The sequence below is a fragment of the Ostrinia nubilalis genome, chromosome Z (assembly GCF_963855985.1).
Source record: "Ostrinia nubilalis chromosome Z, ilOstNubi1.1, whole genome shotgun sequence".
Taxonomy (NCBI): Eukaryota; Metazoa; Arthropoda; class Insecta; order Lepidoptera; family Crambidae; genus Ostrinia; species Ostrinia nubilalis.
Genome location: NC_087119.1, coordinates 25,394,176 through 25,408,384, shown reverse-complemented (window position 1 = coordinate 25,408,384; position 14,209 = coordinate 25,394,176). Strand labels below are relative to the sequence as shown.

Genomic DNA, 14,209 nt, shown 5'->3' with positions numbered 1-14,209 from the left:
AGAACCGGTCATTGTGGGTTTAATGTTATTGAATAGAGAACGAGACTACACACACCGACGCCCATGCTCTATTTTTTAATGTTTTATTATGGTAGCCTTCTAAATTCGAGTTCCATATTATTTCATTGTTTTTGACAGCAATTTTTCAGCAATTCCGAATCAATTTGTTCGGAACTCATTAGGTGTGCGTGTAAGCTCCTGGACTACTGACAGTTGACCTTCAAAATGGCGGAGGCGGCTAGCTGTCGCCACCTGCCGGCGGCAGCCGCGAACGCGTCGACAGCACGGCGGCGGCATGTCGACAGCTAGCCGTCGCCTTCTGACGTCGACTGCAGTTACATGCGTCGACAGCAAATTGCTGTTCGTGTGTAAGAACCCTTAAGAGTACTTTCCCTCCAGGTGGCATTACAAAATTCCACCCTGTATAAAATGCGGGCTGCGTTCACTTTGACCTGACCGCAAGTCCTTAACACGTTAGTACCTACCAGATACGACGGAGTAGCTTCTAGATGACAGCGTAAAATTCTACATTAAACCGAACGATAAAAGGTACACGAATAATAAAGAGCAATAAACCCGTTGAAGGTCGAATGCGAAACTCGTTTTTGTTTTTAGTCCTTCGGAAGATAAACAACGCAATTAAAATACATCGCAATACTGTAATGTTGTTTTTTGTTTATTGCGCCTGTTCTAATCCAATGAAGTCCTGTCACTGTGACAGTTCGATCTATCGATATCGATATGAAATTGCGCTTTTTGAAATGAGGGTTTTCGCGAATGAAAGATCCGCTAGATGGCGGGACGTGGATGTGGGGTCTGACTGCTGCGTGATTGGTGGATTTTGACATATCTGTCAATGTCATGTCAAAAATAACCAATCATGCAGCATTTGGACCTCGCGTCTACGTATTGCCATCTGGCGGATTTTTCATTCGCGAAAACCCTCATTGTATGAAAACTTGAGTGGTGCACAGTGGCACTACGCAACGCTCCCTTATGCGCAAGTACACTGCGGAAAATTGACCGAGACGAAGCGCTAGATCGCTCACCGAAGTATGGGTGACGCACGGTTGGGGCAAGGAGAAAGTAACCGAGATGGTGTTCACACTACAGTCTCGGACAATTTCCCGCATAGTGTACTTGCGCCATTAGGCCCAGAACAGACGGTGAAACGCAACTGCAACAAAACTGCACCTTTCTGATGATTCTGATGAATGAAACTGAAAGTTTCAAACTGGTCGCGTCATGTGTGGTCTCTCAACGGACGCTATGGCAGAAACTTAGATGCAACTCAAAAGTAACTAGCAGTTGCAGTTTCGTTGCAGTTGCGTTTCACCGTTTTTCTGGGCTTTACGCCTCTAGTTTGAAGGAAAGACTGCTGGGACTCACTCATCGCACTCCCGCGCCAAGATGAACCCCTCGTCTTTCAGAGTAGCCACGGTGATACTAATCTTCTCGTGCAGGGGGCTGTGCTTGAAGTAGTTGGTGGCCACCCTCAAGGCCCACAACGCAAGCCCACCGGTGCCAACTATCAGGATTGTGGCCTTATCCTAGGAGAGAAAGAGAAAACGCTCTATCAATCGACATCGTAAACATGACCGTTAAATTGTTTAGGTAATCGAACACACGAATCGATCAATCAGTAAGGCCCAGAACAGACGGTGAAACGCAACTGCAACGAAACTGCAACTTTGTGATGATTCTGATGAATGAAACTGAAAGTTTCAAACTGGTCGCGTCATGTGTGGTCTCTCAACAGACGCTATTGCAGAAACTTAGATGCAACTCAAAAGTAACTAGCAGTTGCAGTTTCGTTGCAGTTGCGTTTCACCGTCTGTTCTGGGCCTAAGTCTCAAGAGAAAGAGAGAGGGCGTCTCTAACATTACATCACTATTCACAAACATTACTATGAGGTCTCACAGTGCGCGTACACGCACAGGGTGACACACGAACCAATCACAGTGCTCTATTCAACGCTGTGCGTTCGATTTGCTGCTTCACTTAAGCAAGTATCGTTTGTGAATACGAGAGAGTTATGAATACGCAAATTGGTATTATACTAAAGTCTCTAACACAAAACCAGGCTCACAACTAGATTAACCCTTTCTTAGTCTTAGATTTTTTCCGTGATTGATCTGAATAATTAAATCAATGGAAAGCCTCAACCATAGATTCAAGAACTTTAAAAAAGTGTCATTGTTCAGCAAATTAAGGCCGGGTAGCAGAGAAAATGGCGAAAATGAGGTTTTCATTTTTCATTTTTGAGGTACTAAACAGTAAAATTAAAGGCTAAGATTTTTATTGGGCATAGTTGAGGATATTTTCTAGGGCTATTAACGGATGGAAACACGATTTGATGAAGTTGACTCGATAGAATATATTCCCAAAGTTACCTCTATTCGTTTTCTATTTATGGTTTTATTTTTAAAATAAGCGATTTGAGGTTCTAAATCTTTTACTAAACTAAAGTTCAGAAATAACTTGAGGGCTTTTAACGGATGAAATTTTTATATTGCGTCTTATTTAGTTACAATGTTAAAAAATGTGGAAAAAATCGTCGATGACGGCTTGGACAATCTCAATCAGTCGCGCGGTAGCGCTTACGGAGGACGGACGCGTGTCAGTTTTTTGGCCGTGACAGTTCGCGATTTGTCAATATTTTTGTCAATGATGACTTTGATGAGTCACAGTATAATAATATCAGTGTTACTGGAGAAAGCTTAAATTTTTGATAATTAAGAATTATCAATTTTGTCTACCTATTGAAATTTAAATCGATCGCATCCTTTTAAACGAAGACTCTACTCATGATACATACATAGTACATTCCTCAAATATGAGACAAAACCAATGAGTTAAAATTACATTTAATAGTACCTACATACAATCGTCTTACACTCTTTAGAAGAGCACACTGACACAAATAAATAATAAAAATACTGTCTAAGGTCTGTAGCTAAAGGTCTAAGCTGTAAGATAGAAGAATCTTCTAGCCAAAAAGATGGCAGATGTAGCAGATGTCAACGGATTTAAAACTGGAGTTCATATGACTCCTTGTAGACTTAAGTCTCTAGAGCGTCCCTTCCTCCACCATGCGTAAGAATGTTTCAAAAATACTGTCTAAGGTCTGTAGCTAAAGGTCTAAGCTGCAAGATAGAAGAATCTTCTAGCCAAAAAGATGGCAGATGCAGCAGATGTCAACGGATTTAAAACTGGAGTTCATGTGACTCCTTGTAGACTTGAGTGTCTAGAGCGTCCCTTCCTCCACCATGCGTAAGAATTTTCAAAAAAATACTGTCTAAGGTCTGTAGCTAAAGGTCTACGCTGCAAGATGGAAGAATCTTCTACCCAAAAATATGGCAGATGCAGCAGATGTCAACGGATTTAAAACTGGAGTTGATGTGACTCCTTGTAGACTTGAGTGTCTAGAGCGTCCCTTCCTCCACCATGCGTAAGAATTTTCACAAAAATACTGTCTAAGGTCTGTAGCTAAAGGTCTAAGCCGTAAGATAGAAGAATCTTATAGCCAAAAACATGGCAGATGCAGCAGATATCAACGGATTTAAAACTGGAGTTCATGTGTATCCTTGTAGTTTTGAGTCTCTAGAGCAGTGGTTCTTACCATTTTACCAAATTTCTGTCTTGTCAGGGACCACCTCATAATCGGTCAAAACCAGTTTGACTGCAAAAATTAGTTAAAAGTGGTTTTGACCAAGGTGTGCAAGTGCACATCGTGGACCACTTGGAATGCCTCCAGGGACCACCAGTGGTCCGCGGACCAACGGTTAAGAACCACTGCTCTCGAGCGTCCCTTCCTCCACCATGCGTAAGAATGTTTCAAAAATACTGTATAAGGTCTGTAGCTAAAGGTCTAAGCTGCAAGATAAAATAATCTTCTAGCCAATAACTTTAAAACTATAATTTGAACGAATTTTGCTATTAGTGGACAAATTTCTGCTCACGATGGACTAATTATCTGCTATACTCTCGACTCTCTAAAGCACAACATTTATAAAAAATTTGCTGCGGTAATGCACTCCAGGTAACAGTGTGTGATGCTCATTGCTCATAGTGATTTTCGATACAGAGCCCGGTACATACGTTATACATAAATTATGGAAAGAAAACACCCAGACCAATACAAACAAATATGTATGCAATTTTAGTGTTAATAAACAAAAAGATTGAACAACATTGATGCGTGTACTGATTAATGTAATTAACCACATGCAAAGCTTTGTGAATTGCAACAACTATAATTTATTATCCAAGCTCTAAATAATCGCTACTACGAGTAACTGATCATAAAATGTTTTTCCAATCGCTCAAGCTCCCGAGGATCTACCGATAGGTCGGGTGACGTAATCTTGGAATTCTTTTAGCCGGCGCGGAACTTCCGGAAGGTCGGGTGACGCCACGCCTCTTTGAACCGTGTTTACTTTGGCAGTTATATTCTATATTTATTCGATTCTAAAATATATTCCCAAAAATTTTGAAAGTTGTTTTAATTTGTATCACTTGGATATGATTTGTATTAGAAAGTGCTGTGAGTGTGACGCTTGAACGGAAGGAAGTCAACCTAACCTAACCAACTGCGTATTTCTAAACTGCGTATTTCTATACTGTGTAGCCGCGAGAGCTCTTTGGCGCGCTGTCTTCGGCGAAGTATTACGCGCGCAGATTTTGACAGCGCGAAATACCTACTTTAGCAGAAATACCAAGCCTTAACTATGCTGGGCCTATATTCATATATGTATTTACTTTTGGCCTTACTATTTATAAGAGCTAAGTTTCAGCTTGAACAAACTCCCTGATGGGACAGATCGGGACGGGCTCACAATACAAATATTTAATAAAATAAGTCTTTATAAATATTAGGTATACCAAATAACTCAACTTATGATAACTTATGCCCACGTAATGTTTACATTTTATTCGCAACAACGCATTTACTGACATGCGGATAAAACGTGTGTAGCATTAGGTATTCATAATTTATTAGCCATTCAAACTAAAATAAAAATACTAATTTGATGGTTAATAAAACAAATAGAGGATTTGCATAAAATATTGATAGCAATGGAACATTTTCCAACGATGAAAATGGACACGAATTTTTATAATAACTGTGGCAGAGTCTAAAATAACTTTGATCTTATGATTTAGGTATCATTTCAACTTAAAAAGAAACAAATAAAAATACATTTAGCATTTGCATAAAAAATATTGACTTGTAATGGAAAATTTTCCAACCATTTGAAAACCCATTTTATAAATAACTTGGTTATAGGTACCTACACCTACGGAAAAAAACTTTATTATGAAAAAACTAAAAAAATATAAACATGTAATGAAAAAAATGTACCATAAATATTTTTTAATACAATGCAGATTAAATAACGTTACGAGTTACGGTGTTTCTTTACGAGATCGAATCAGAAATAAGGAGATCCGTAAACGAACTAAAGTCGCTGACATAGCCCGACGGATTAGCAAGCTGAAGTGGCAATGGGCAGGGCACATAGCACGCAGAACAGACGGCCGATGGGGCAGAAAGGTTCTGGAATGGAGGCCGCGTACCGGAAAATGCATCGTTGGACGTCCACCCACCCACAAGGTGGACCGACGACATCATAAAGGTGGACATGGAAATTATTGGGGGATGCCTATGTCCAGCAGTGGACGTCCTATGGCTGAAATGATGATGATGATTAAATAACTTTACGCTCATGATAGTACCTCGCAAATGAGAACCACCACGCGACACTATTGTAGTGTGCGTGTGCACTCATGGATGATTTAGCGTGTACCGATAACACTCAAACATTATCGGAAGAATGGCGGGGCGCGTCTTCGTGGATGAAACGATCTATAACGGCTACTTTACGGACGTCCATTGGCTGTAACGAACGAAGCTGCATCTGTCTGAATTATAATTATCACCTCAGCGTTTACAACCTACAAGATAAAAGAAGGCAAGTAATTAAACAACTTCGATACTACAATAGCAATTTTACCTTATGGTTGGGTCCCTCCAAGACCCTCTTCAGGCATTCACCAGCAGTGTAAACAGTATTCATCGCGAGCAGAGCTCCAGTGGGTAACATGGCCGCCACGCTTAGAGGCAAGATGTCCGGCACCGGGACGAGACACTTGAAGTCGGGCACCACGATGTAGTCCGCATAGCCGTGCGGGACGCCCTCGTAAGGGTACAGCACTATCCTGGAGCCTTCCTTCATGCCGGCGGGACAGTCCGCCGCCTTGCCAATAGCGTCCACCACGCCAGCCACTTCGTATCCTGAGAACATTACTGATGGTTAGTACAGGGAAAAACGATTAGGCCCAGAACAGACGGTGAAACGCAACTGCGACGAAACTGCAACTGCTAGTTACTTTTGAGTTGCATCTAAGTTTCTGTCATAGCATCCGTTGAGAGACCACACATGACGCGACCAGTTTGGAAAACTTTCAGTTTCAGTTTCATTCATAAGAATCATCAGAAAGTTGCAGTTTCGTTGCAATTGCGTTTCACCGTCTTTTCTGGGCCTTAGTGTTCCAGTTTTTGCTAGTGGGACACGCGCGATTGCCTAATGCTTCATTCACACCAACGCGTGCAGATCGCCATCGCCGGCGCGATCATAGGGAAATGACAGGTCGTGTGTACTGTCATGGGTCGCACGACCTGTCATTGGCCTTTGATCGCGTTGGTGTGGTTGAAGCTTAAGGCGATTAGAGTCCTCAATCCGCGTCAAACGCCCAAGGTCATTGAGGACTCTAATCGCCTTAAAATCCACGCGGGCAAAAGCTAGTCCAGTATAAAAGAAAACATACATAACCAACGTTCGCGATACCAATGTTCGCAAACAAAACTCGCATGGCGAATGTTCGCTGTAAGTGTAATAGAGCAGTTCGCTGTGCATTCATTTGACTTTTCAATACGTCAGCGCAAAGTTACGTCACTGCACACAAATTCCATACAAAATCTAAAGTGGGCAGCAATAAATGTGGGTCAATAGAGATATTGACACCACTTATAGTTACAATTAATTGCAAAATAGGAATGTAACATTGAAGTAATAACAGCCAATCTACGTATAAAGTGTTTATTTTCATTTAATGTCTATCTTTACCTACTTAATTAAGAAATCTCTAGTCATTCAGTCGACTTAAAAAAACAGTGACGTCATAAGAACAATAGTGAAAATTATTGGTGTTAAAATATGCCAAAAATCGGATTTTGGAAACCACGATTAAAGCATCACACTGGATGCGTTCTGAGGTCTGCGGTCAGGTCAAATGAACGCAATCCGCACGTTACAATTCGCGTTCTTTGCATGAGCACTGTCAGATCAGATTGCATGCATCAATACAAAATGTATAGAGACCGACAATGTTGTTCGTGCATGATGCGGGCTGCGTTTACTTTGACCAGGGTTCGAAATTATCAAGATAATTACGCTTCATGATAATTATCAGATAATTATCAACAGTATAAGACACATTTTGTCATATTGTTTCATTTCTGATTGCGAATGTTGCAAATTATCATTGATAAAATTATCCTTTCAAACCCTGGACCTGACCTTTAAAATTCTTCAAACTCACCGGGGAACAGCGCGCCATCGCGTAAGCCGATGTGCGCAGGAGTGGCCACGTGAATGCCGAAGCTCTCCATCTCGCCCGACAGGCTGCCGACGGATGAGATGGAAGATGTGCTGCACACAGACGCAGAGCGGGTCCTGTTGGCGCGGTAGCAGGCGCCGGCGTACACCACCTGAGTTTTAAGTTGTGAACATAAGGCCGTATACAGAAAGAAAGCTGGAAACTTATAAGCGTTTACCGGCGCTTGACAGCGCTGGTAACTCACGCAGGAAAATGTATGAACGCGCGCCGATAAGCACTGAACGGCGCCGACAAGTTTCAACACGCGCTGGTCAGCTCTGGACGCTGCCATATAAAATGCCATTCAACTTGCTTCCTTTGTGAACGAACGGACCAGCGCTGACAAGCGCCGGTAAGCGCTTATAAGTTTCCAGCTTTCTTTCTGTATACGGCATACGGCCTTAGATACTATTCTCGCGTGACTAAAACACCAGCTGCTAGGTATCTCGCTAAGGACAAATATTTGTGTATCAGTTCGAGAGTTTGTCCAAGGAGTCAAGGAGATCTTCTAAATATAATAACTCAAAGGTGACTGACTGACTGACTGACATAGTGATCTATCAACGCACAGCCCAAACCACTGGATGGATCGGGCTGAAATTCGGCATGCAGATAGATGCTATGACGTAGGCATCCGCTAAGAAAGGATTTTACGAAACTGGGTGGAGTACGAAAATCCTTTCTTAGCGAATACGAAGGGGGTAAAAAGTCGCGGGAGGCCGCTAGTTGTATCATAATAGCCATAAGCTTCTCAATACTATTGCTATGGTGCTGTTCTATGTAAGGAGTGAGATTATTCGTGAGAGTCCCTAGATAGCTCATTGCGAATTCGCGGCCGTTGCTGGGTGGTACACATGTGACATTCTCGACTTGTCTCACTAAGCGCGAGCAGATACCTGGAGGGCTACTCCCAAAAGCCGTTTACGTAGTTTCAGGTCTATCTGTCACCGTCGCTCATGCTGGCATTTCTCTTTGCATGACAGGGATGGCAACGTTCGAATTTTCGGATAACGTTTTTCGAAGTAGCCCCGCTGACTATAGAGCCTCACATAGCCCATTGGTTTCCCAGGAAGAATAGGTAACCAATCAAGAATTACGAATAGTTGCAAAACCATGCTGAATGTAATGTTAAAAATTAATCAATCTCAGGATCTTATTTAGAACTAGTAAAGCTCAATATTGCTTTCGGAGTTTGTATTAATTCAACAAGCAACGTAATGTCATTTAATCTAATCGGATGTTTCCACCAAAGACTCCGCAGGCATAGTTTCTTGACGCGTAATTACTGACCGTTTTGTCTCTTACATTCCTTTCAATTAACGAGACAAAGACTTGATTCGATTTGGTGCTGAAAATGCCTTCACCACAGATCACAGAAACTAAAGGGAGATGTGACAAGGGGGCGGGCCGGTGACGCAGCAATATGCCCAAAAACAGTACACATTGCTCGTGAAAGCAATGATAGTGTACACAGTTTACATTGCTTGCGTAGTACTAAATATTATTCGAACGTTGAGTGCTGATACCGCAGTGGATAATGAGCACATATTTTGATTACTCTGTGTGTGTGAATTTCTAATGCGACACTGAGTTTCGAACTCAGCGCATTAGTCGGCATCTCTCTATATCTCTATGGCCTTCACTTACCCTGATCCTGGCGCCATACATGGGCACGTCGGGGACCGGGACATCAAAGCTGAAGACGCACTCCTTGAGCGTCGGCCCCGGCGACTCTATCGACACTTGCCTGCACAGCTTGCTCATCTTGACTCTGCAACAAAAGACAGACCAACGTTTCTTACTCAATATTGAGTGAGTTTCTTGCGCAGATGCTCTTTTAAAAGTGTGGCCCGTGCCCAAACAACTGCACGCAGAAAAATAATGAATGCTAATGCTACTGACAACGCCACTATTTTAGCGAAGTTTTGGGCTAGTGTCAACTGTCAGCCCAGTGTTTGTTGTCGACACGACAAGAAGAAGCTGCTCTTTGGCCCTCATTGTTTTGAACTGAAGCAATGGTATTAACTGGGACTTGTAAAAGTTAGTAGTTATTTTCAGTTGATTTCTTCTTTTAAATGAAAACTTATCAGATTGGCAGAGTTACTTTTGCAAATTTCTCATTTATAGCATTGTTATCGAAGGATCCGTATGCATTTTAAATGCGAACGTTCTTAAAATGAATCCCTTTCGTAGGCACACGATGTAAGATGATATGCGAATTTAGTCTGTCGCATTTTCTCCCACACAGGGTGGTAGAACTAGCTCCAGTGGCGTAACTATAGGGTGGCAGGGCTGACAGAATGCCACGGGCCCCCGACCCGAGGGAGCCCCGGCCCAAGACCCTAATCCCAAGACCTAAGATACGCCATGGGCCCCGTGCACAGAATTTGCCACGGGCCTCGGATGGTATAGTTTTATCGTATTATGTGTATCACTACTACACCTAGTCTCACTCACTATTTTAAATTACCCGAAAAAGCCGTGTTTATCACTACCACGATTGGAGTTATTTATATTGACCTATCATTCTATATTAAGCCGACAGCAGTACATTCTCAGTACATAAAAGTCGTAAAGATAAGTTATCGGGTTGATTGTTATCACCGACATGGTAAACGACCCCTGGCAAGATGGGAAAATAATTAACTTATCTGTTGGACGAGCAACTATTAATTGTTCATAAACAATACACAAATAAATTGCATACAGTAGTATTGGTACCACACAAACGTTTTTATGTCTTTGTAAGATGTGAAATTGAAAAATATTAATGAAAAATGCCCGCAGAATCGCTAAAATCAAGTGGGCGGGGCACATAGCTCGTAGAGGAGCAGAAAAGTTCTTGAGTGGCGATCACGAGCCGGAAGACGTAGCGTAGGCAGGCCTCCTACTATGTGGACCGATGATCTGGTGAAGGTCGCGGGATGTGCCTGGATGCGAGAGGCGCAGGACTGGTCTTTGTGGAAATCCTTGGGGGAGGCCTTTGTCCAGAAGTGGATGTAAGATCAAAATTAGATCCAACATACAAGAAACCTTTTAATTGACTTGAATTATGAGTGTCTTCCTAATTCTGGAATTGGAACTTTAAGGAATACTTATAAATAAGGTTCATTGTAGAGAATGGAGAGTCCAGTAGGAGTATTTGCACCTCTGAACTTCATTGAAACAATTCAATGACAATTTTCTAGACATCTTGCTATTTGAGTTCACTCTAGCTCATATTTTACTTTTATTAGCCTTATCATGGCCCAAAGGTTAACTGGTAGATACATACAAACGGCATAAAGTTCGCCTTTACTTCAATTTATTTGTAATAAAGATTTTAATAAATAAATACTTATTTGACAATTTAAATTATATATTCCTAATTAAAAAAAACTATATTTAAGCAGAAATATGGCGGGGGTATTACTCTACTCATTTAGCTTAATGGCCTGACATCTGTACAATCTTCTGATGATGTGCTACAGAATGAAACAGAATACTGAGCCAATCAACTTGATGAAAACAAATGTGTTTTTAAGTGGAATACTGAGTGTAGAGCACTTGGCTCATTAATAGAGTGCTATCAGGACTTGTGCACTGATAACAATGTAAATGTTATTAACAATTATTTTTTTACGTTATTATTTTGAGGAAATAGACAAATTGTTCATGAAAGAGTTACAAGTAACTAGATTTTACAGTATCATTGATATTTCTGAAGCTAGAATCAAAAAATCTTTCATACAATAATCTGAATTCCAAAACAATTGGCAAAATAACAGAACAATAAAGGAATAGCATTTGTTAGGTATTTGTACAAAGAAAACATAGTTCCTCTTTACATTGATAAAGAGAAACAATTGAATAAAATCTTCTTTGTTAGAGTTGGATTTCCTCTTTGTTTGTTCCCATTTGATCACATAAAAACTTCCATTTTCCTTATAAATTAACCAAATTATGTTATTGCCAATATCAATATAATAAATATTTAGGAAATAGGCCTAGGTACGTAGTTGTTCTCTACCTAGATTAATAATGTTTTCAAAAAAAAGACCAATGATTTTAAAAGGATTTTTTAAATGAATTAACCTACCAAATGTAGTTTATTATCAATTCTTGAGTTACCTTTTGTCTCACCAATAACAATAAGGCGAGGTTAAAACTTTTTCACGTAAAAACACTCGTTAAAACTAGCAATCGCCCACATGAAAGCTAAAGTCCACCTTGTATGTAATTCAATGGTCTAAAAATAGTGTGTACTGAAAATTGTGATAACACTGTAACACGGCGTGTTGAATATCACGAGACACTGTAAACAAGGGGCCGACGAGCACTGCCGCGGTCACACCACCATCGAGTGGCCAAAACATGTACGACTAGCAATTATATAAACATCTCTATACCGCGACCTTCTTCATCGCGAAGGTCATGCGACGTACATAAACCCAAAAAGCCCTCACGAACTAGCCATGAATGAAAATAATCACAAAAACACCTAAAAATATTCAGCGATCGATTAGAAATACCTTCGCTATGTTCACAGATACTGAACATTACATAAAGGAATGCGACTCTACAAGGTACAATATAACATAAACTTACTCTGAATACACTGAGCGTCAGTGTCTAGTAGCTTGATACAAAAATTGTGAAAATTACCTGAAGTAAATTGAAGTTCACGCACTTTGTATATCGGCACGTCTACTTTGCTCAGAATTTTTTAATTCACTTTTTTATTTACAAGGACTTGATGCGAGAGTGACGTCATATGATTTGACAGTAAGCGTTCCGTAAATCCAAACCAATAATCCGGCTCTTTGTTCAATGATAGATGTTAAGAACAGTTTCTGCGTGTAAATAAGCGACTTTAATATTCTGGCAACACAGAAAACCCGACCCTTTTTTACGAATGCCCCCACCACCAAGCCCCAAAAAGTAACAAACGTCGTTGTGGTCGTGACGTTGAGTTGAAAATCGCTTCTCTACGGTTTTTTTTGTATGTACCTACTTATACCAAAAGTAGTTATGATACTTGCTCTTTAGCGATTTCGAAATTAAAACCGTCACGAATGTTTTTGGTAGGTTCATTTTATTGTCAAAATAAAAGAAAGATAATAATATAAGCCTTATTCAAATGGAAAAAAATTTAGAGTTAAAAACAAACAAACTTACATCGGTTCGTAAACCAAAAGTGGGGGGAAGGGGGATTTTGTATGGGAAATAATGTCTCTTTATTCATAACTAGCTTTCCGCCCGCGGCTTCGCCCGCGTGGAATTTTGTCTGTCACAGAAAAACTTTATCGCGCGCGTCCCTGTTTCAAAAACCGGGATAAAAACTATCCTATGTTCTTTCCCGGGACTCAAACTATCTCTATGCCAAATTTCATCAAAATCGGTTGCGAGGTTTAAGCGGGAAAGCGTAACAGACAGACAGACAGACAGAGTTACTTTCGCATTTATAATATTAGTTGGGAAGTTGGGATAGTTGGGATAATTGGGATAGTTGGGATAGTTGGGATAGTTGGGATAGTTGGGATAGTTGGGATAGTTGGGATAGTTGGGATATAGTTGGGATAGTTGGGATAGTTGGGATAGCATGCAAAATTTAATTAAAAGTGGGAAATAATTTCCCATTGTTCAGTACAGGCTATGGTTTTTTCCAGAAAATTGACTAGCTTTTACTATGATACAAGTTCTTCACCCTGCTTTGCTTGTCATTTTATGAATATGAAATAAAAAAAATGACATTCTAAAATGTAACAATGACTAAAACTCACGAGGACCACCATTTTTCACGACTAGTAGTTACCCGACCAAGTAGGATATAATTATTATTTATTCATTTATGGGATAAGTAAAGTAATAAGTTACTAACTATTGTTTTTAAATGACTTAATTAATGGCGTGATGATTTGTTCTGTGTAGGTAGTCGGCGCCGCGCTATTCCCACCACAACTTATATCGGTTAAAGAAACGCTACAATTTTCCACCAGATTATTTGCAATGGAAAATTATTTCACTTCACGCTTCATGATTTAGTAATGAGAGTCAAAGAATAAACGAAGAAGCGTGTTGGTCAGGGGCCTTTATTTAAGCAACGAAACAGCCCGGATGCCACTCATTTTGACCAAAGTGTTTGACTAAGGTTTATAGAGAACTGGACGACTAGAATTCACGTAGAATGTAAAATGCTCTAAGCTAATGATAAGAGTTAAAGTTTGGCTCATCATCATCATTCATGACACGCACAATATGGCACACAGCAAAAAAATTATATACTAAGAGTTGTTAATTATGCTTGTATCACAAACGTAATGATAGTACGTTAATGATGGTACTTTGTGTATAGAACACTGTGGGCAAATAATGTTTGATTTTTTGTCGATAAAAAAACTCTTTCACGAGGAAAAGTAACTACAAAAAAACGCCGAAGCGAAGGTATTTTGAAATTACAACTGTCATGTTTTCCCACTTGTGTGTCTAGTGGGGCAGGCAGTGCGAGCAGTACATAAATAATTATGAATCTCAAATCCATAATTTCGATCAAAAATAATTTAATACC

At 40.3% G+C, this 14,209-nt stretch overlaps 1 protein-coding gene across 2 annotated transcripts in view; it reads right to left on the bottom strand.

The window, feature by feature from the left end:
* LOC135086963 (uncharacterized) overlaps positions 1-12,435 on the bottom strand; it is a 29,516-nt gene extending 17,081 nt beyond the window's left edge. The window contains exons 1-5 of one of the 2 annotated variants that reach the window (XM_063981809.1): positions 12,307-12,435; positions 9,310-9,433; positions 7,606-7,774; positions 6,018-6,298; positions 1,390-1,550 (exon numbers count right to left, since the gene is read on the bottom strand). In XM_063981809.1, coding sequence (XP_063837879.1) covers positions 1,390-1,550; positions 6,018-6,298; positions 7,606-7,774; positions 9,310-9,426 — 728 coding nt within the window. In that variant the 5' untranslated portion in view covers positions 9,427-9,433; positions 12,307-12,435. Of the gene's footprint in view, positions 1-1,389; positions 1,551-6,017; positions 6,299-7,605; positions 7,775-9,309; positions 9,434-11,772; positions 12,073-12,306 lie in introns of those variants that run through there. The other variant, XM_063981810.1, reaches the window with a different exon arrangement.
* Between the last annotated feature and the right edge of the window lie 1,774 nt (positions 12,436-14,209).